The 21,475-nt window shown below is 45.1% G+C and overlaps 1 protein-coding gene across 1 annotated transcript in view; it reads left to right on the forward strand.

Moving 5' to 3' along the window:
• Positions 1-5,761: 5,761 nt before the first annotated feature.
• Positions 5,762-21,475, forward strand: part of NIBAN1 (niban apoptosis regulator 1) — a 56,651-nt gene continuing 40,937 nt past the window's right edge. Inside the window, exon 1 of the mRNA XM_082287574.1 lies at positions 5,762-5,844. Coding sequence (XP_082143700.1) covers positions 5,790-5,844 — 55 coding nt within the window. The 5' untranslated portion in view covers positions 5,762-5,789. The remainder of the gene's footprint in view (positions 5,845-21,475) is intronic.

Raw genomic sequence — 21,475 nt, forward strand, 5'->3', positions numbered from 1 at the left:
GAGTGTGCAACAGCTGGAGGTGATTCTCAGCTCTAGGATTCCTTACTTTATAGGAACTAAAACCCAGAACCACGTCTTCAAGACTGAGTTTTGCATCCCTGTTCAGAGTATTTATTCCTGTCCCAGATGCCCTCAGTCCCGTGGCATGTCCTCACAATCCATTTCACTCCCTTACCAATTCCCAGTGGTGCTGGGTTTGCTGCACCTCCTTACTTTCCTGTTCTTCTAGATCCAGCATTGCCCCTCCAGCCTTCCAGAAGGAGACTCCCACTTCAAAGAGCCACAAGGCTCACATCAAAAGACAAGCTTAAACAGTGTTCCCATCAGGATTCTGACATGGCAGTGACAGGGCCAGCAGCACTCCCACAGGAAAACTGGGGAAGGGAGGAGACAAGGCCAGGGGAACTTTTCACCACAGGGCTTGAAGAGAAATTACTTCACATTAAGGTAAGGCAGAGCCTCTTGTTCTTGTGGGGTTACTGATTTCAGAGGATTTTTTCACTTAAGTACTCCAGGTGTGCGGTGCTTTCCCTTCTCCACAGCTGCTGCCTGGTGCTGTACTTGGGGGAATCTGTTTATTTGCAGTAAATCAACGTTAGAATCTGTTTTAAAAAGCAGTCTTGACATGCAAGTTGGTAATATGTCCTAAGTACCAACAGGTTGTGTATTTGGTCGCAAAGAGTATCACTTGCTCAGAATAGATTTGCAAGTGTTTGGTTGTACTCCATGAGAACTGGGAACCCAAGAGCCACTGAAGGGCCCTTGTGGATAGAAACAAAAAGAACAGAGCTCTCTCGAGTGAGTACCATGAACACTGTGCTGGCCCCTCAGTTTTGAGAAGAAATTCTAGGGAAGCAGCATTCTTTTGTTGTGCATACCTGGTGTCTTAAAGGCCCAGCTGCTCAAATCCTCCCACTCCAGAATCTCAGGTGTCAGAAGAGGGAGAAGCTTCTCATCCTCATTACTGGGAAGCTTTAATCACCCCACCCCACTCTTGGACACCGAAGAAAAAAGCGTTTTTTAACCCCAAGTTTTCTACCTTTCCACTCAAAAGTATTTATTTTTTGAGGCCCAAGATGTGTGTTGTTTGGAAGTTGAGGATGGCAATTCTCGATTTGTAGCAATGCTGATGTCTAGCTGAGCCCTGCTATGGGCTAGGGCTATGCTTGTGTATATGTATTTACTAAATGCAAGTAGAGAAGTACTGAACTCTGCCATGTCACCAAGAATGCATTATCAGAACATTCTATTGCAGGAGTTTCAAAACCCTCTCAGATTATGTATCACATTCAATTCTGAGGGCAAAAATGAAATTTCTAAACAATTTGCAACCAAGCAGGGTAGAATGATGAACATCATCTACAATTTGGTTTTTTATGAGCACTGGTTTTCAATGAGTATTCCAATGAATGTTGTTGACATGTTGAATGTGAGCAACATAATAAAACATAATTGGGAAGAAAATAAGGAGTGAGAGAGGCAACCAGCAAAGCCTCATTCTGCATTGAATTGTGCACTCAGCAGTCTGATTATATTTTGATCCACACAACCTTTGAAAGGTAGAACTAGAGACAAAATGATATATTTTACCACCATCTGCTATTGAAATATTCCTTTGCCTTGCTTTTTCTACTTCCTGAGTTATTCAGACTGCCATCCACACTTTTCAGTTACAAAAATAAAGGGTTTTATCTGATTTCTTCATTTGAATAATGACCATAAACACCATTTTTACCTCTTTCCTGGAACATTCAGTTCATATATGAAGTGGCACTTCATATACTGTCTCCACACCATGCTTTTTCATTTTATCTTGGTATAAGAAAGATACTTTTCATAGCAGGAACAGCCATCCATTGGCAGAACCTCCTCAGGGGTGTGGCAGAGTGTCCCTTGCTGAAGTTCTCAAGGTGCAATGGCACAGGGTGTTAGATAATCTCCACAGACTCCTTTTCCCAGGAGAGGCTGGATCTTTTGAGGTCCCTTCCAACCTGGGCTGGTACGTGATTCTGGGATTAGGAACCTGTCAAAATCCACTCTTCTGTTGTGGGTTTTCAGTGCTCCATCCTGGTTGGTCTCAGGGCAGTAGCTAAAGCATAACCAACTCTTAACTTTTTTTTTTAAGGCTATTTTATCAAAATGTTATTTTTGGTTCTCCAGCCAGAACATCTGTGATTCTCTTAGAGTATCTTCTGCAGCTAGATTTTAAGACCTCCTAACCTTTTGAAAATAACTCATAAGAATAACATTTTTGTTTTACTTACATGGAAAGGATTCAGAATACACTTCAACCAACGGTCTGTCCTGAGAAAAGGACTGTTTTTATTTTATCACACATCTCTTGGGACTACTGTCTGCAACCTGATTTTGACTTTCAGACAATAATGATTAAGAGTTTCCTCTAGCAATAGGTAATTATTATTTATTCATTACAGTTTCATGACATTTGCATCTGGCTGTGTAAACAGCACCTTGTTATCCTGCCTACAAAGTCAGTGGTCTTAATATGACTCCTTTCCCTTGGAGAAATCCTATATATTAGTTTTGGACAATGAATCATCTCTCCCAATGGAATTCACACACTTTTCACTTCAATGCTTCTGTTTGATAACAAACCATGTCGCTGAGGCAACCAAGAGGGCTGTGGGGGAGCACACACAGGGTGAACCTGCGCTCCCTCTGGAGCAAAGGGCACAGCCAAGTGCTCTTGTGCAGTGTGTCTAAGAAGCTGTTTCCTTGGCACGTCCCCTTTACAATCACACAAGGAGAAGCAGCCAGCAAGGTGGCCAAGATTTTATCAGTCCCTCTGATGATACCTCTGCAGTTTGTCAGCTCTGTGGTTGTGTTAAGGACTGTGTGTTTGACTAACAGCCACTGTAAGTTCATTCCATGGTGTGCCCATGGCGCTGGGAATGGATCTTGTCATGTCTGGGGCACATCAGGGTTCCACCAGAGCGGGAGATCAAATAGATGAGATTGTGGAGACAGCCTCCTTCTCCCTCCCTGCCTCCCTCCCTCCCTTCCTTCCCTCCCTGCCTCCCTCCCTCCCTTCCTTCCCTCCCTCCCTCCCAAAGCGGAATACAGCAGTGACAGAGCACTGCACTTTTTGGGTACCAGAGCTCCCAGTACTTCCACTGGCCACTTCGTGAGTCCAGAGCATGAAGAAGCCTGGACTGTGGTGATGTAAGAAACCACCTCTCTCTCCATGTCACTCTTACACAATTGAAGTCACGGTGGCAGCAGAGGTAGATCTTCATCCCTTTGTTTGGAAAGAAGGGCTTCTCCTGATCCTCTTCACTCAGGAATTCACTTTCATTTTGCCCTTTAGGATATAATACAACCTTTAGGATGTAGTACAAAACAGGTGTTTAGAGAAGGAATTTTGGCGTGTGTAAAGATAAACACAACCCTCAAAGATCAGGATTTATAGGAGAAAAAGTGGGAAAATTCTTGTTTTGGCTCTGGTGGTATTCTTGTTTTGATTGTATTACTTTATCATTGATACCTGCAGCGCAGGTGTCACATCAGCTTAAACTTTAATATGGCAAATTCCTTATCTTAAAGAGGATGGGTTTGGTTTTAAGCAGTACAGAAAGAGGATCATTTATCTCTGTTCCTGATTTGGCTCACATTTCTTATGGTGTCTTTTTAAGATGCTAAAGACACAAGCTTTGCCATCAAAACACAGCATTTCCCTATCTTAAAAAGGAAATCACAGTCTTTAATTAGCAAGTGTTTCTGAAATGCCTGGGGATCTTCAGGATCAGGCAGTACCAAAGTATAGAATGCTATAACTAAATAAACTCCTCAGTTCTCATTTTGTTTTTACCCTAGCTGTACTTAGATAGGGAGGTTTCCCATTCAGTGCACATTCTGACATTTGTCCTGGGGTATGAAGCTTCTGGGATTTGGCATATTTTCATCTGCTAAATGATGGGACAGAACTGCAATCCACTTCATGGCCCATGAATTCCCCATGGTTTATCTCTCCAGACTCCTGGAGCTGACTTGCCCATTACACGTGACTGTACGTTATGCAAAGCTCCTCAGCTACATTTGATAACAGATACGCTATGCTGAGCAGAGCCCAAATTCTCCTCTGAGTTAACGACTTCAAAACGCACACGAGTAACCAGTATTTCCTCGCTGGTGTCTGCTCACACAGCTCACAGAGGTGCAGTGAGCAAACCAGAGCAGCCACCTCATTGAGAGCTCTCAGGCAGAGCCTGACAACCAAATATATCCAAAACAGAGCCTGGTTCACATTTGACATCTAGAAGTGCTGTTGATTTAATGTTTAGGTCAACTGAAGTCTCTATAGACTTGTGAGATGCTGGCTCAGTGATGCTCTGGGCGAGCCTGATCTCCTCGAGGTAGTGAAGCAATTACTCCACCGTACTTGGATACAACCAGTGTGTGTCCAGAGAACATGAATTTTGGAAGGAAAGAGGTTGTTTAGCACAATACTGAACTCAATGTCAAACATCATCTGCAATATTTCAAATATGATCAAGTTCAGTGTTGGTTTAAAAAGATTCAACCCCAGAATATTTCATCGTTCTGTGATCAGCTGAGTGGCATAGCATTAAACCTACTAACCCCACAGCCCACATCAGCAAAACTGAACTATGTGAAAGCAATTTCACAGTGAGTGGCAGATGTGTACAAACTGAATGAAAAGTATTTAAGGGTAAAATGTGTAACTTCTAGTCACTGTGAACCTCCAGAGTGTCAGCAAAATCCATATTCATTGCAACTCATCAGCTCCATACAAAACATATGAGGCACAATAAGGGATGGCACCCTGCCCATGGACAGTCAGCTGGATTAATGTTATAAAAAGAGCAAAAAAGAAGGAAATAACTTAGAAAGTCACATCTGGGTATGATGTGAAATTATTATTCAAGTGTAGGAGAATTCAGGTATGTGTTCCATACTGCCTTACATTGCTATGCTGAGGATCTGCAGATTGGTGCTCTGGCCTGTTTTAGGAAGTTGTTTCAATCACTGGACAATATTTACTGAAGGGATGTGTATTTTAGTGCCTGCTCGTGTAGGTTTATTTTTCATCCTGGAATCAAACATGCAATAGCAATATGCTGTATTCCTGGGAAGAGTGGGACAATACGGCCCTGAAGACTGAGCCATAAATCACAGAATCACAGAAGGATGGAATAGGTTGGGTTGGAAGGGACCTTGAAATCATCTCATTCCACCCCCTGCCATGGGCAGGGACGCCTTCCACTAGCCCAAGTTGCTCCAAGCCCCATCCAGCCTGGCCTTGGACACTTCCAGGGATGAGGCAACCACAGCTCCTATGGTCATCCTGTGCCAGGGCCTTTAATCACAGAATCATAGAATCATCAAGGTTGGAAAAGACCTCTAAAATCATCGAGTTCAAACGTCACCCCAGCACTGCCACTGTCACTCCTAAGCCACTGCACACATCACCCAGCGCCAGACCCAGCTGCCTTCTGGACACCTCCAGGAGAAGTATTTTGGTCCTGTTTAACTGTGCTTTTACTTTGGCACGGTCTTTAACTCTGGAGGTTGTAACCGTGTCTCCAAGGGGATGTGGATTTTGCGCTGACGAGTGACAGTGAGGCAGAGCAGAGCGGGGCACAGAGAGCACCGAGCACAGGCGTGCCGGGGGCCGGAGCCGCCGCAGGGCGCGGGGCAGCCGCGGGTCCCTCCCGGGCGGGGCGGGGCAGGGCCAGGGCCGGGGGCGGTGCCTGCGGAGGAAGCGGCGGGAGCGGCTCGGGCTCGGCGGGACCGCAGCTCACGGAGCCATGGGTGCCTCTGCCTCCGCGGCGCTGGACGACGGAAAGTGCGCCTACATCCGAGGTACGGGGCTAGGGGACCGGCGCAGCGCTGCGCTCCGGGAGCCCCGGGGCTCGGGAAAGCCGCCGGCAGCGCTCCGGGAGCCCCGCGGGTTGCCAGCCGGCGGGACAGCGCGGGTTGGGCTGACTCTCAGCGTCCGATGTAGTTTGGAGCACTTTCTTAAGGGTGATGCTTTAGAAGTTCCCGCTGAGGGAGTGATAAGTAGACGGTGAAACTTGAGAGAGCGTGGAGCGCTGCGGCTGAGTCTGTGTGACAGATCCCGGTTCTCCAGACCCGGCAGCTTCCGAGGCACCGGGCTTTGCCAGTGTGAATCCAACCGGCACCATATGGGCTGATGCTTTACCAAGCCCCTTGGAGGCAGTGGCAGCACTGCTAGGTGCGTACTGAGGTAAACCAGTCTGACTGTGTAAGGACAGCTCTTTATCCCATTGAAATGTTAGGAGAGAGAGAGAGAGAGAACAACAACAAAAAAAGGCTTTAAATTATGTATATTGCTATTAAACTATGAAGGAAAAGAGTGTAATTCTGGCATTTAGGGAGTCTTCTTGTTACTTGAGCAATTCTGTATGAAACACAGCTTACTCTTACCTGTGCTGCTTATCTCTCAGGCAGCAGGTAAAGTATTTGCAAAGTAAATTTTAAGGCTGGAGATTTATAAGTGGGATAAAAGTTTGCATGAGAAAAGGAAGCCCAGTTCTAGCACTTGATGTATGATGCGTGTGGAGCCTGCGAGAGCCCTCTCTGTTGTGGGCTGGGAGATCAAACTCTGTGCTCAGGATTCGGGCCGGAGGGGGACTCTTGGGTGGTGCCCACAGCCCAGCTGGTCCTTGGATTTCTTTGCTTTGGGATTTTTTTGTGGTGCAGAGGGAGTGCAAACACTGAGCCGTTCCTCTATTAGGACTCTTGAAATCACAGTGGGTCTTTCAAGAGATTCCTGAGTTGGGAAGGATGGCCAGTTATTAAATGGCTGTTACCCAAAAAGCAGTCAGCAGAGCTACTGACCTCACACACTGAGATTTTTCGACAGTGTCCTATCAGTATTGTCCTTTTTTCCTACCCCATTGAGGGTGGTTTCAAGTCCCATCAGAGACATGAAGGTGCAGTTCCCATGGATTTCTATTTTTCTTTACATTCATCCCCATGCTGCAGCCAAAGTTGCATTTCCACAGCTCAGCATTTCAAGTTTCTGGTCCCTGAGTTGTGAGCACCTGAAAAGGTTGATGTCTATTTACTGAAAAAAAAAAAAAATTAGGAAATTCAGGGACCTTATTAGTTATGGGGAAATCATGCAGGTCTTTGCCTTGGACATCATCTAGAACTGGGAGCTAATGCTGAAAGGTTGGGAAATCCCTGTGTGTGAAGTAGGGCTGGATGTGTGTGTCTGAGACTTCCCTGCAGCTCACAGAGAGGGTGCCTTGGTCATGCTGAGAGCTCTGCAGCACTCCAGACACAGTCCTTGTTTGCCCATCATGTCTTTGCACAGGCAAGAGCCAGAGGGAAATCACTGTGGAAGAAGGAATTAAAATCCTGTGCTCATCCCCTGGCTCACGTCTGCTGTTTGTGCTGTGAGGATCCCCCACTCTAAGCTCCTGCTTGGAAAAATAATTAATGAGGCACTTCATACCGTGGCTGCCTGTGAATTAGCACTTCCGAGGAGGAAAAAGAATTGTGAAGAGCATCTTAAATGGAAACAGTGTGATGCAGCCAACTCACCAAACCTAGTGCTGATGTTAGGCTGGAGTCTGTGAGATTCAGGCCTTGCCTCTCTGTCTTACACACCTGGGTGTGTCTATTTGCAGAGGAGCTCTGTGATGAGCCCCCTCATTCCAAGAGGGACCATGTGGAAGCACTGAGTTTGTAGCTTGAATAAGCAGTACGTTTTTTAGTTGGCTTTGTGAAGCTTAGTTCAGTTTTTCTGGTGGGATGGTAGCTTTTGGGGTTCTTTTCCTCCACAGGTGATGCAGGGGTGTCCTCAGTAAGAAGGAAAGGGAAAGGCTTGCTTTTTGTCAGCAGGATTGTCAGTCCATAGTGCTGGAATGGGACAGCACTGGTGAGGGAGGGAGATGGGGAGACAGCAAGCCCAAGGAGCCAGCAACACTGTCCAAACTTTGTGCATTTCGGGATGCTCACTCATATTGGTCCAAATACCAGCAGCCTCAAGACAGGAAATCCTGAGTATTACTTCAGGTGAGAGCTTGGTGTAGTTCATAGTTGTTTTCATGATGGTGTAATTTAATTTCTCGTTGCTGTAATGATAATTTAATTTGTCTGAAATTAAATGGGTGGTAAAGCCTTGTAGTTCACTTAGACAACATTTAAGCTAAAGCACAATGTAATGAATGGAAATGAGGGGCTGAGCATTAAAGGCGGTGGATGTCCTGTGCAGGGCAGGAGTTGGACTTGATGATTCTTGTGGGTCTGTTCCAACTCTTGATATTCCACAATTCCATGTTACAGCTTCTGCATCAACACAGGTACAGTTCTACAGGTTTTCTGACTTCCAAAAGTCTGTCTGCTCATGTTGTTTGTGGGATGAGAGAACCAAACGAGGACAAGAATTATGTGAGATGTAAAATTATGTTGAAAATATGCAAACCCAGTCAAACAGGTGCCTCTATAACCCCTCAAGAACCTGCCCTCAGCACAGGCACCGCTGGGTAGAGCCTGGGAGCTGCTTTGCTGTCTGCAGTTCCCTGTGGGTGAATTGGGGTGAGCCTTGTCAGACCAGCTGGAGGAATGAATCCCAGAGAAAACCAGGAAGGCATCCCACGCGGTGTCTCAGTTACTGAATGCCAAGCCTGGGATTTCCACCTAAAACTGCTTCCAGCTCCCATGCTCTTAGGGAGGATGTGGTAGGACTGAACCAGCCAACTTGCAAAGCTGTGTGTGGTTGTACACAGGGCAATACTTGGGCAATATCATGACCTGAAAGTCAGCAAATGTAATTATTGACCTGGTAATGTGCATCCCCTGCAGCAAACAATGCCTAAGAAGAGAATAGATGATACCAATGTGTGATTTCTGGGTGGTCTTCCCAGGGAAATCGAGGTTGTGTTTGAAACTGCAAGGGCAGGGATCTTCATTGTGAAGTTTGAATCAACTGCCTAAACACTTAGTTGGGGATGAAAATGCTTTGCAAAACAATTTCCACACTCAGAAAATCTATGTATGTATTTATATCTCATGAAGTTACATTTTGCAAGCCATCGCAACATCTTTTGTCTTTGTCAAGTAGAAATTAATGAAAATTGGTCGTTGTTGGGGGATGAAATTGTGAATAACACGTCAAGACTTGATATTCCTTACTCCTACCTGAAGGAGATGAATGTCATAGTGAAATAATGGAAAAATGAGTTAGCAGGGACTCCTGTGAGCACTGGGAACAGTTTGTGTCTCTGGGAGAAGGTGTGGGGAGGATATTTAGGGGGAAGTGGGAGAAAGCCAGGCCACAGGCACTGCAGCACTGCTAGTCTGGAAACCATAGCAGTTTCAAAGGTGTCTTCTGTGCTGTGCAGCACAAGCCTGTTTTTCTAACCAGACCTATGGAAAAATAAATTTTTCCACCTATTTAAGATCCATAGGATATTTTAAATACACACACATTGTAAGGAGTAAAATGATTTAAAGCCCTCTGAAAAGAAAATTTTATAGTAATTCCTCTAGGTTTTGGACTGGGGCCTTGAAAAAGACGACTTGTGGCAGAGATAATCTTGCTTTGTGGGGTTTTGGTGGGACTACATGGGGATTATTCAGGATGTGAATGAAACGGATTTTAAAACATGGCAGTAATAATTAAGAGACTGGGAGTTGGTCATGTGAAAAGAGTTTATTAAAAAAATTTGTGCTCTCAGTTTGATGAGGCATGGGCTAAACTTATGATGGGAGTTGTTTGTTGGGTGAATTGTTTAATGATGCTTAAGGAGCGCTACACCCAAGAGGGAGCGGTCCAGGGCGGTGGTGGGGAGTTACGGGCTCGGGCTCGGGGTGCAATCGTGAAATTCAGGAATCAGCTGAATTTAGCTGAATTGCTAAAGCAACTTAGTGGTATGTCCTGTGAGATTGTGCTGGAGGTGTCATCATTACTGATGGCAAAGTGTTGCTTAGTGTCTCTACTAGCAAACAGGAAACAATCAAGGATGAGGATCTCACAGCGGGCAAAGATGGAAATGCCCTTAAAGTCTCGATGATTTTCCATTTCTGCAATCTCAGCAGCAGAAGCAGTAGAGGACCAAGCTCTTCTCTTGTCTTGTGTTGGGATTAATTTTTTTTTAATTTGCAGAAGTGGAAAAATTTCAAGCAGCCAACACCAGTAATTTCAACAGGTGTGTCTCCAAAACAGTTCAGCATATGAAAAATTGAACTTCTCTGAAGGTTGTTTTTTCTTAAGGGTGCTTGGTGTGCTTAACCATATCCTGGCTACCCATTTCTGTAAACTGACATCTGTCCAGAGGATGAGTCTTTGTAGTTATTTCCTTTGGATTTATTTGTTTAAATGCAGTTTCTTCCTTCCCTTCTTTTCCATCTATGTCCTCCCCCAGGCAGGTGGGACCTGAGCCCCAGCTCAGGGCACAGTGGCAGTGCTGTCACCCTTCGGCACCTGGGATGCACCCTGTGGATTTCCTCATTGTTTAGGAAGTTTTTCCAGGCAGACCTTCTGCACGTTGTTCTTTTGAGGTGACAGTGAAAGCTGTTAATAAATGTCTGTAAGAAACTTCTTTCTAGCCATTTGTTTTACTTAGGAATTTCATTGTGGTGTTAATTAAGTCAGGATTTTGCACAACGATCACATGCTGTAGGTGTGTTCCTACAAGATGCAGCATACTTGAAAAAGCAGAGAGACTCCTATTCTGTCCCATTTTAGAGGCTGAAGAGGAGCCTTGTTTACCCTTTACTTGAAAGACAAGATAGGAAATGGGTCATTAGCTTTCCAGGAAGCCAGCTGAATAAATTCCAGCAGTGGTATGGAGATGAGTCCTACCGACTCGGAGGGACAGAACCCGAGCGCCTGATACAGCTCTGGAGTGAAAGTCTCAGCCAGTGTACACAGAGGTGGGAGCAGGAGAGCTGGAGGATGGAAGAATTACTTGGAATTAATTGTGGAAAAGCTGGCCTTTTTTTGGACAGGGACTCAGACTGGATGTTGGATTTTCTGCTTTAAACTGTCACTTATCCTTCTGGTTTTAATTTGGTGTGTGACTGCAAGTACAGCAGGGCTCTCTACAAGTCTGGCTGCACTCCCTGCCTTTGCTCCCAGCCTGTTCCAAGCTGGGTTGTGCCGTGTTCCAGAAGTTCTCTCTTCCATTTTCTGCAGGTGAGCATGGTTGTGGCATCATACAGAGCAGGAGTGTCCCATCCCTGGAAGTGTCCAAGGCCAGGTTGGACAGGGTGTGGAGCAACTTCCTGGCCTAGTGGAAGGTGTCCCTGCTACTGGCAGGGGGTGGAATGAGATGGGCTTTAAGGTCATTCCAACCAAATTCTGTGAGTGTGGGGTCTCTCTGGACTTAACTGCATCTAGTTTGTAGCTCTTAGAGGCTGCTTTTCCTTTTCATCTGGTGAGGTTTATGGTAAAAGCTGATTGGATTTACCTGCAACTCCCAAAATCTAAGGAAGAGGCAGAATGATGTTTTCATTCACAAGCACGTATTAAATTCAGAATTCATGGTAGTGCCATCTAGTCCAATCCAAATACGGATAAATACCCACGGAAGGAAGAAGTGAAGTGCACAGGAAATTCAGATTTCAGTAGGCATGTAAAATTCTATTATATGCAACTTGCAAAGTTTCCAAGTTCTTGAAGATTGTAAGAAGTGAGATTTTTCAAGGAAAATCCTTTTGGCTTTACTTGTTTTCTGAGAAGTTTTAGTGCTCAGAGAGATTGTTGCTTTTGGAGCCAGTGGCAGATTTTCATCCCATAGTTTTGATAAATGGTGCCTGCCTGTGCTGGAAAGGAGAGGCAGCTTCTCTTTGGGTTTTATGGCCTTTAATTCAAGGGGCCAAGTGCTGTTTCTTATGTTTCAACAGAATGCAAGCAAAAGGCATCCAGGGATGTGATTGATGGGAAAGGTATTTGCCACCCATGTGAACAGAATTTACTGTTCTTGGTGACTTTCAGATTCAGCTTTGGGAGACTAAAGCAGGATATACCTTCTCTGTTCAATTTCCATTGCTCAAATAGTCCATTATTAACTTCTCTCAAAAACTCCATGAGCAATTTTTGAAGTTTCCAGTCATGTTATCTTGCAACAGGCATGGTCAAGATTTCCCTAATCAAAGCAGGAGGTGAAATTTTTCAGTTTTCATTCATTAGTTTGTCAGTAGAAGGATTGTCTGTGATCACACCCCATTTACCTTCTGTAAATGGCTTGAGATTTTCCTAAACCCAGAAATCCCAGTTCCCCATTTTGTGTCCCAGAGCTGTGATAGGCTCCATGCCTGTTCAGCAGGATCATCTCAAGCCTTTACACCACAGCAACCTACATACAAGAACTACCCTTAAAGATGGTGTGCTGCATCACTGGGCCTGAAAAACAAAAGGTGGCTTTTTTCTGGTCTTTTTTTGGGTAATGTGAGGGAAGGGAAACCACAGCATTGTAGGGGAAGACACGTGGCATTTTTTATGCTTTTCTTGTCACTTGTAGAAGAAACTACATACAATGTTGAATCAGGCACAGGGATCAATGGAAAGAATATTTCAATAGAAGAAGTGAGAAACAGGCTCATCCTTGCCCCAGTATCTGTAATTGAGAGACACACTGTAAGTGTGCTGTGCCTTTGTACTTAATGTTTCCCAAAATCTTGAAGACTGGAAGTTCTTAAATTAGTGCAGCTTGGCCACAAATTGTAAGACAGTCTTTGCATCTGATAGACATTTTATTGGTATCAAAGGGAGAAAAGCCAGCTCTGAGATAATGAAAGCAGCTTTGCTGCTGGTGCCTTTGGGCAGTGGCAGCTGCAGAGCCAGTGTCTAGGTGGGGAAGAATGATATTCATAAGGAATGTGCTTTTAAAGTACAGCTTTTTCCTTTGCATGGAATAGCCATGCTGTTCTCTTCACACTTAGAGAACAATTAAAAGTGGTTTCAAGTTTTTGAACATACTTGCAAGCATTTTACTTGCTTTTGCAGTTAAAGGACAGTGATGAAACGAGGCGAACTCTTATATCAAAGCAAGATTAAAGCTTGTGCAAATAGCTCAAACTTCTGTGAAGAAAGGATTCACCTGCCTGGGTCTCCTAAAATCTTTATCCTGTGTCTTTCTAGTAGTCTTACGTATATTAAAAAAAGTTTGCTGCTGATTCTACACTGAAGCTTATCTTGATATGTATAAACTAAGATTTTAGTGACTTTGTTTCTCTAGGTATTTAATTAAGTGCTAAATCTTGAATTCATAAGCCTTTCATTTTCATGCTTCTGTGATATTTGTTCATCGGTCCGGCCAAGTAGTTGCTCTTACACTTTGGGTAGTACAGAAGCTTGACGCCAAAATATTTAGGTCATTGTAGTACTACCAAAGTTGTTACTTAGTTATTGCATCTTTTTTTATTGCACGTTTTTTAAAGCTAGGGACTTGTCTTAGCTACAGTGCAGGAAGCAGAAAACAAAAGTGAGGCTGACTCTTGGGCTCTTCTGAATACATGAGTAAGAGGTTAAAAGCAGTATAGTTTTCAAAAGTATGTAGATAATTTTTGTATGGTTGATACTCTTTTAGGAAACTAAGTGAGATCAGGAGTAGTTATTTTCTAACTAAATTTTCTAAGCTGAAACTAGTGATTCAAATGACCTTTTGGGTGCTGTTTGTGATGAGATGGGTCCTAAGCCTGTAGTTGTGCCATGCCCTGCACCCCATGGCTCCCGAGGAGCGGGCAGTGCCGCAGGGACGCCACCCATGTTGTGCACGACACTGTCAGTGCTTTTGTGCGCTCCCTGTTGGGTGCCCCGCGTCTCCCGGGTGGTTTTTGGGGTGTGAAGAGGGGAGGCACTGCTGCAGCTGTCGGAGCGCGGCCGCGGCGCTGGGTGGGTGCTGCTGCAGGTGCTTGGTCACACTGCGGGGCTCTGAGGGGCCTGAGGGGCCGCAGCTGTGCCACCCTTGGGTCAGAGCAGTGTGTGCTGCTGTGGGACCGCCTCAAGCCAAGCTGCTCCAGGGCTGGCACAGCTGCAGCCACGGGCTGCAGCAACTCCACTCCTCGGTGGAAAAGAGCAGCAGGTTTTTGGATTGCTGCCCACTTCCTGTACCTTCCCACGAGCGAGCCATGATCTGTCCTCCAGAAGGAATTCGGCTTTAGAGCTTTTTGCAAAGTGAGTGGGTCAGCTCATCTCCAGGTTGGGCTTTTTACATGTCACTGCTTAAAGAGTGAGCATGGAGCATGCTCCTGTTAGCGGTTCCTGCCGAGAAAAGCGGCCCGTGGCTGTGCCTGGCAGTTTGTGGGCTCTCCCCGACACCACCAGCACCAGTGATGCCTTTTCAAACCACAGAGAGCTTGTAAGGAGATCTTTGGTAATGCTGTAAGACAGTCTGTTCATAGCTCCCCTAAATGCTGGTGTTTTCCCAGGTTCATTCCGTGTTGTGCTTCTAGGGTTAGGGCACGCTTTGGGTGTGGCTCTCATGCATTGCAACAGGTAATCTGCAGAAAAGGTCATTTACACCTCAGTTCCACGTGGGCTGCCGTTGGGCAGGCATGTTGGTCCTCACAAGGAGTGTGGCACAGACATCATAAGGTAATCCTTGTTCCTGGTTCTTTACTGTGTAAGCAGGCAAAGCTAAAGCAGAGGTCCAGGGAAGTGAAGACACAGGAGCTCGGAGCAGGGGCAGCCCCTGCGGCAGCTCCAGCTGCATCCTGCTGATGGATCCCAGCAGGCAGAGTCAACGACTGACACACGTGCTGGGGACCAGCTGGACGCTTAAGCACCCAGGATCATGGAATCATAGAATCATGGAATGGTTTGGGTGGGAAGGGACTTTAAAACCCATCTCCTTCATCCCCTGCTATGGGCAGGGACACCTTCCAGTATCCCAGGTTGCTCCAAGCCCTGTTCAGCCTGGCCTTGAACACTTCCAGGGATCCAGAGACAGCCACAACTTCTCTGGGCCACCTGTGTCAGGGCCTCACCACCCTCACAGAGAACAATTTCTTCCCAATATCACATCTAGCCCTGCCCTCTGGCAGTTTAAAACCACTCCTCCTTGTCCTGTCACTATCTGCCCTGTCCTTCATTTTTTATAAGCCCCCTTAAAAGTTCTGAAGGGCTTCAAAAAGCTCTCCCTGAAGCCTTCTCTTCTCCAGTATGAACAATCCCAGCTCTCTCAGCCTGTCACTAAATGCTTTCATATCCAACCTTAGAAAAAAATACCTACAGCTTCTGTATGTTACAAAATCATCCGGGGTTTCCCCTGGAGGTTTATGTTCCGTGTGAAGGGAGCTGCAGGTTTTGCAGGGCTCGGAGACCTCTTCTAGCCATGCATATCAGATCCCTGCTCACTTCCTGGGATGGCCCATTTACTACTGATTTTTGGTTCATTGTGCTTGGGACCTCAGCTAAAAAAATCACCCTCATGTGCTGTATCTGGAAATTTGCTGCCTGCCAAAGAGCTTTTCCTTGCTCTTTTTGGAGGTACACTTCAAATTTGCTTCTTCAAATTTACAGAAGATGCCAGCACCATCGTGCCACTCAGCATCCGTCTCGCTCAGCCTCTCTCATCTCCTGTCTCAGGAAGGCATTTCTGAAGCTTTACGTGGTATTTCCCTTCCTCTGCATGAAACCACAGTTGCTGTTTGTGCTGTGATTCTCTGCAGGGCATTGTTGTGACGTTGGTAACTGAAGACACAATCCTTGGAGCAGGATTGGGGATGTTAAATGCCTTGGGTGAATGTCATCTAAAGACCAGCTTGATTTTATTGAGCATGATACAGAGGATCTTTATGTATTTTCACTTGATATTCCAATACTGCCGTGATCACACTAGAGGAAGGGCAAGTTTTCATCATCCCCAGGCAAAGATTTAATGGCGAGGTCTGTGCAAAAGAAAGGAAAAAAAGGCTTTTTTGCTCTTTAAGAGTATTCTGTAAAGTAATATCACTGTGATTTAGTCTGCCAGACACTTTCCAGTGTTTGCAGTTGCAGATGAGGCTTTGCCAGCCCTCAGCTGTCCACACTGAAGTTTCCATGCTGAGCATCTGCCCCAAATTGCCATTTTGAGAAAACTGCAGCTAAAATGGATAAGGGTTTTGGGGTTATGGGGTTTTCTGGGGTTGTTTGTTTGTTTTGGGTTTTTGTTTTGGTTTTTTTTTTTTGGTGGTTGGTTGGGTTTTTTTTGTGAATTAAGCTAAAGAAAACATGTTTTCCTCTCTTTGGATGTTCTTTTGAGCAGCTCAGGCATGTCCTGCAGGGAAGGGAAGGGTTTGGGGGCCATAGGGGTGGAATAAGGGAAACTGGAGGTGAGTGGGAAAGGAAGGTTTCCGACCACTACCCATGTTCACCTGCTGGACTAAACCCTGTTGTTTCCATGTTTGCCCTCTGTGAAAAAGCTAGAAAAAGCTGCAAAGCCCACAGCTAGCAGCAGCTGTTCACCCATGTGGGCAAAGCAAACACAACTTTGTACCTTATAGGCTTAAGTGTGAGTGGAAAAGCTCTGTGGATCTGAAGCCCTGAACGCATCGCTGGTGCTTGACGAAGGCCAGGGTGCAAAGGCTTATCTTTGGTATATTTTTCTACTGCTTAGTTCAGTAGGAAGCCCCAGATTCGTTGTTTGGGTTTTTTCTTTCCTTCTGAGATTTCCTGTACACCTGCCAAGCTACAAAGTGCCATGCAGGCATTGCTCAGCTGATCTTCCTGCTGAGATCCTGTGCTGCTGTTCGATTTCATGCATGAGGAGTTATGGCTGTTAATTTGGGGCTTGACAAACCTGGTGCTTAATTTTTTTGGGAACCGATGATTTTGATGCTCTCCCCAAACTTCCAGCCAGGTTCTGCCTGTGCTCAGGCACTTAGCACTTCTCTAAATCAGGAAAAGAAGGTGACAGAAGCCATGTGGGAGCTTCTCCTATAAGTGACACGTTTCATCCAGCTTTACATTCTGTAGTAGTCATAGATCTGGTTCTCTGGGGTGGTATTTACCTGCTTTTAAATATAAATCAAGTTCCTGCTATTTCCAGCTCACTATGCCACAAACTTTCAGAGCTCTGCAATGAATGGGGCAGGTACCATATGAGGTTGATTAGAAGATGGTATTTTTAGGTGTGATTGTGAAGGAAAGTAATTTTAACTACTGCTGCTTGTGCTCCATCAGTCTTTGTTCTGAGCCCAGAAGTAGCAGCAGAACTACTGACACGAGGAGTGTGTGAGGTGAGTGATGGTTTGTGAGCGTGGCTGAGGGGCGGATGTCAGGGCTGCATCTGATGTGTCTGCAAGGTCCTCCAGATTGTCAGCTGATCAAAGCTGATGGTGGCTTTTATGGTGCTTTTGGAGGAGAAAAGCTCAGTCAAAGAATGGCTTGGATTGAAAGGGATCCTTAAAACTCATCAGTTCCACCCACTGCCATGGGCAGGGACACCTTCCACTATCCAAGGTTGCTCCAAGCTCTGTCCAACCTGGCCTTGGACACTTCCTCTGGAACAAAGCTGTCCTTTTGACACGACAAGAGGAAATGGCCTCAAGCTGTGCCAGGGGAGATTCAGGTTTAGCATCATGGAAAGGGTGGTCAGGCATTGTCAGGCGCTGCCCAGGGAGGTTTTGAATCTCCATCCCTGGAGGTATCCAAGGAAGGCCTGGACGTGGCACTCAGTGCTCTGGGCTGGAGACAAGGTGGGCATCAGGCACAGCTTGGACTCAGTGATCTGGGAGGGTTTTCCAACCTGAATGATTCTAGTATTCCATGTTTCCATGATGTCCTACGAAACCCAAGGGAAGCAGTGGGGGGGAAGAGTGCCCAAAACAAAATTGAGGCTATATTTGGTGTGACACACACCCGAGATCTGCGACAAAAGAAGCTTCTGGGGAAGACTTTGAAGACTGGGCTTGGTGTGTTCATGGTGATCCCTTAGGAGCTGTGGCCACGTAGTGATGACATCAAAAACTGAGGCAGCACTGGGCTTGTTTGAGGAAGAAGCTGAGTTCCGAGTGAATGAAGGAGGAAGGCTCCATCTGAACTCAGCACCAACTTCCCTTACAACTGGAAAAAATACGAAGAGGCTCAGCACATCCCGTACCAGAATGGGGGTGACTAAAGCTGATACCACACCAGGAGACAAAGGAGTTGCCAGCATAAACAAATGTCCCACACCAGTGTGTTGCTAAGAATGTAAAATACTACATGGTAATTTTGAGCAAGAGCTTGTGGTTTGTTAGTTACTCATCTCTTGCTACATGGCTTTTCCTTCGTGTGCCTTAAATACTCAGGCAGCAGGAAGTGTGGTCAACTGAAAAGTTGCTGTGCTCTTTCCATAGCACTTGGCATTGGCAGGTGTTACTTTTGTGGCCAGAAACCGAATTCACGCTTGCCTTGGTGGGTGCTCCTAAACCTGGATCTCACAGGGTGTTGGGGCTGAGCAGTGGAGGGAAGCACTGGCTGGATTTGATTGTTACCATCTGCAAAATCCAGCCTCCCTGACAGCTGAGTGTCTGGAGTTCTGCTGTTGGAAGGGACGAGGGGCTGCCCCAAAACTCAGGCTGAGTTTGGGGATGCTGCACAGTATTGAGTTTCTGTGGCCGTTGTGTTCGGTCGCCTTGGCTGAATTGGTGCCAGGGGTGTGAGTGTGCACAGCCTTGGGAGGATGTGAGAGCTGTGTCTCAGATGGGGCCCATCTCTCTGTTCAGAGATTTAACTCTGCTTGGATGAGGAGAATGGAGACATCTGTAAAAAGTAACAGTCCCCCTTCCTTCCAGAATAAGGCTATGAGATTTCCAGCTGTTGGCTAAGACAGGTTTTCCTGTTGAAATAGCTTTTGTCTGAAGTAAGTCTAAAACAATATGGTTATAGTAACTGAAAATATTTCTTTGTCAATTCCAGTTGTAAATCCAAATGTTTTGATTCATTGTTACTTCTTGTAGCAGCTGTTTGATTCAGAAAGTCTTATGAAATCTTCCAGTGAAGTGCATGCTGCTGGTAAAACACAGTTTTGCTTATATTCTGTATTTTCTTTACCATATTGTGTGACTAATTTTCTTTTATCTTCACAGTGAAGTCTCATAATTCCAGAACACACTCTTGCTTTCCTTCAGAAGTCCCATCGTCCTGAATAATGCAAAGACAAGCCCATAACATTAATTCATGGGGCTCTTGTTTGCAACCACAATAAAATGGACTATGCCGTATATCTGTCAGCTGACGCCATCCTATATTCATAAAATATGCTTGGGATCTTTTTTTAGCTCTGCAGAGTTTAAAGATGAGCTTATTAGGCATCTCTCTGATGTGTAATTATTCTGGGCTGAATAATGTTAATCAGAATATATGCAACTTATATACAGTAGACAAGCAGAGAAGAGTGTATGTTCAAAAAATGAGTTTGCCAGAGCAGATTTGCAAAAAAAACTGGATCTAATGCACTTAAGAGATTTCTATTTTCATTTAAATACCTTTTTTAAAAAACCAAGCCATGTTTGCTGGCTCAGGAAACAGTTTTACTTCTGTATCGTGGGTATGTCTTGAACACATTTCTGTGTTTTCTTTCCGTTTCAAGATACGGTATTTTACAAATCCAAGGAACCCTTGGAGATTAAGAGTTTAAAAAGCATGTCAGGGTATCTGCTCAGTCTGGAAACCAGGGCTGCATGATCTCCTCTAACTTTGTTGGTGTTGCTCTGTACTAGTCATTCTTGAATGAGATAAGATCTGATGCTTTCGTGTTTCTCTCAGCAGGTTCTTCTTAAGCACACTAAACAGATATTTTTAATACACTCAAAAATTGTAATTTTTAGAACGTCACTTGGCATTTAGAGCTTCAGCTTGGCTTCAGTGGTGCTGAGCATCCACCTAGCGCTGGTGGTTGGTACCAGTTGTTCTGGAAACAGGAGGAGTTGCCTCACATTGGTGGCAGCAAAAGTAATTTTGAAAAATGCCTTTGAATTTTCAATGTGTGTATCTTCTTAGGGCCAGAGGTGCTTCTAAAGGGGAAATAATTACAATAAAAGGACCTGACCTCATTACTTGTTCAGAAGGGGTTGTAAGAAGACTGTCATCTCCTGGGCTATGAATTTGTGGCTGTTGGCTAAGGCACATATCCCTCAGAGGGAACTGCCTGCAAGCACGATTGGAAACCAGGATGTTAAATCTGAGGCCTGTGTTTTGTTGTCCTGACCTCGGCATTTCTGAGACTTGCAGAGAAAAAGTCCTGACTCCATTTAAGCCCAAACCTTTGGAGCCAGAAGGTTCAGCCTGACTGGCTTGTTTTTGAAGGTTTGGTGTACTTTTGCTAGTAAAGCTCAGAGTAGAGCAGAGATCATAAGATGCATTTTTTTCAACACTGTCTATGATTTTATTCACTGGAAATTATAAAAACCCCATGAATCATATTGGTGGGTTTTGTGAACACACTTTTCCAGAATTCCTGGCTCGTTCTTGTCTATCACCCTTTTCACTGCTCTGCTTTTTCCTTAATCAAGAGCCTGCCTGTTTGCGTGAAGCTGCTGGGTTCATGCAAAACCTGTGGTGAAACAGTTGGTGAAACGGTTGGCTCAGAGATGCTTGAAAGGGCAAATAGCAGAGAAACAGTGTCTCAGGGTAGCGAAAAGTTCTGCTGTTGCATGAGTAGCACACAGCCTGAGCAGCATGTTGTTGGAAGGGATGATTGATTGTATAGTAAAAGTGTTTGGGAGTAGTAATAAGGGGTAGAAAAGTCTCTGAAAGGTTGTTGTGGATTCAGGAGCTCTTGAGGGTGTTTTGAAGCCACACCAGATGCTGTTAAGTGGGAAAATATTTCATAGAATTCAGGGCTCATCTTTCATCTCATCAGGCTGGTGAAGTCCCATCAGCTCAAATGAAGATTGAACATGGGTTTATGTGTTTTTCCCTGTATTTGTTTCTCAGAAAGCCACAGCTGCCTTTAAGCCACCCTTGAAAAATGCAAACATGGCTTGAAATGTAGCTCTAGTGAGGAAATGCAGGCAGCCTTTGGAGGAATTCAGGTTTGGATGAGACTCAAAATGAGCATTGTTAGACAGGGGCTAAATATGTTTAGTCACACTACTAGTGATTACTTCTGCATTCACAAAGTGAAAATGTGATCTGACATACATAAATTTGCCAGATAAAACCCTTATCATGCAGCTCTTGCACATTGCATTCTTAGGGCTGCTTTTTTCTTGATGCCCTGTATGAAGCATTTTGCAAAACACAGAAAGATGAAGAATTTAAGTTTTGATACAGACAAGTCAAAGATACTCTTCTCTAGCAAGAGAGAATGTATCAGCATCCACAGTGGCAGGAGCTCAGACTGTATTGATGGGGAGAATTTCATAGAGACCTTTGATGGAAGAGCTGAGACTTCCAAAACTGGAGCTCCATAACCAGTCATACAAAGGCAAGAGTGATGAAAGCAAACTGTTAAATGCACTGACTGAAGCATTGCCACCATGCATGTAAAGCCAAGCCTTGAACGTCTGCTGGCTAGGTGTAGCCACAGATCCTGGTGTACAGGCAGAG

Source organism: Coloeus monedula (genome assembly GCF_965178545.1).
Source record: "Coloeus monedula genome assembly, chromosome: 9".
Lineage (NCBI taxonomy): Eukaryota > Metazoa > Chordata > Aves > Passeriformes > Corvidae > Coloeus > Coloeus monedula.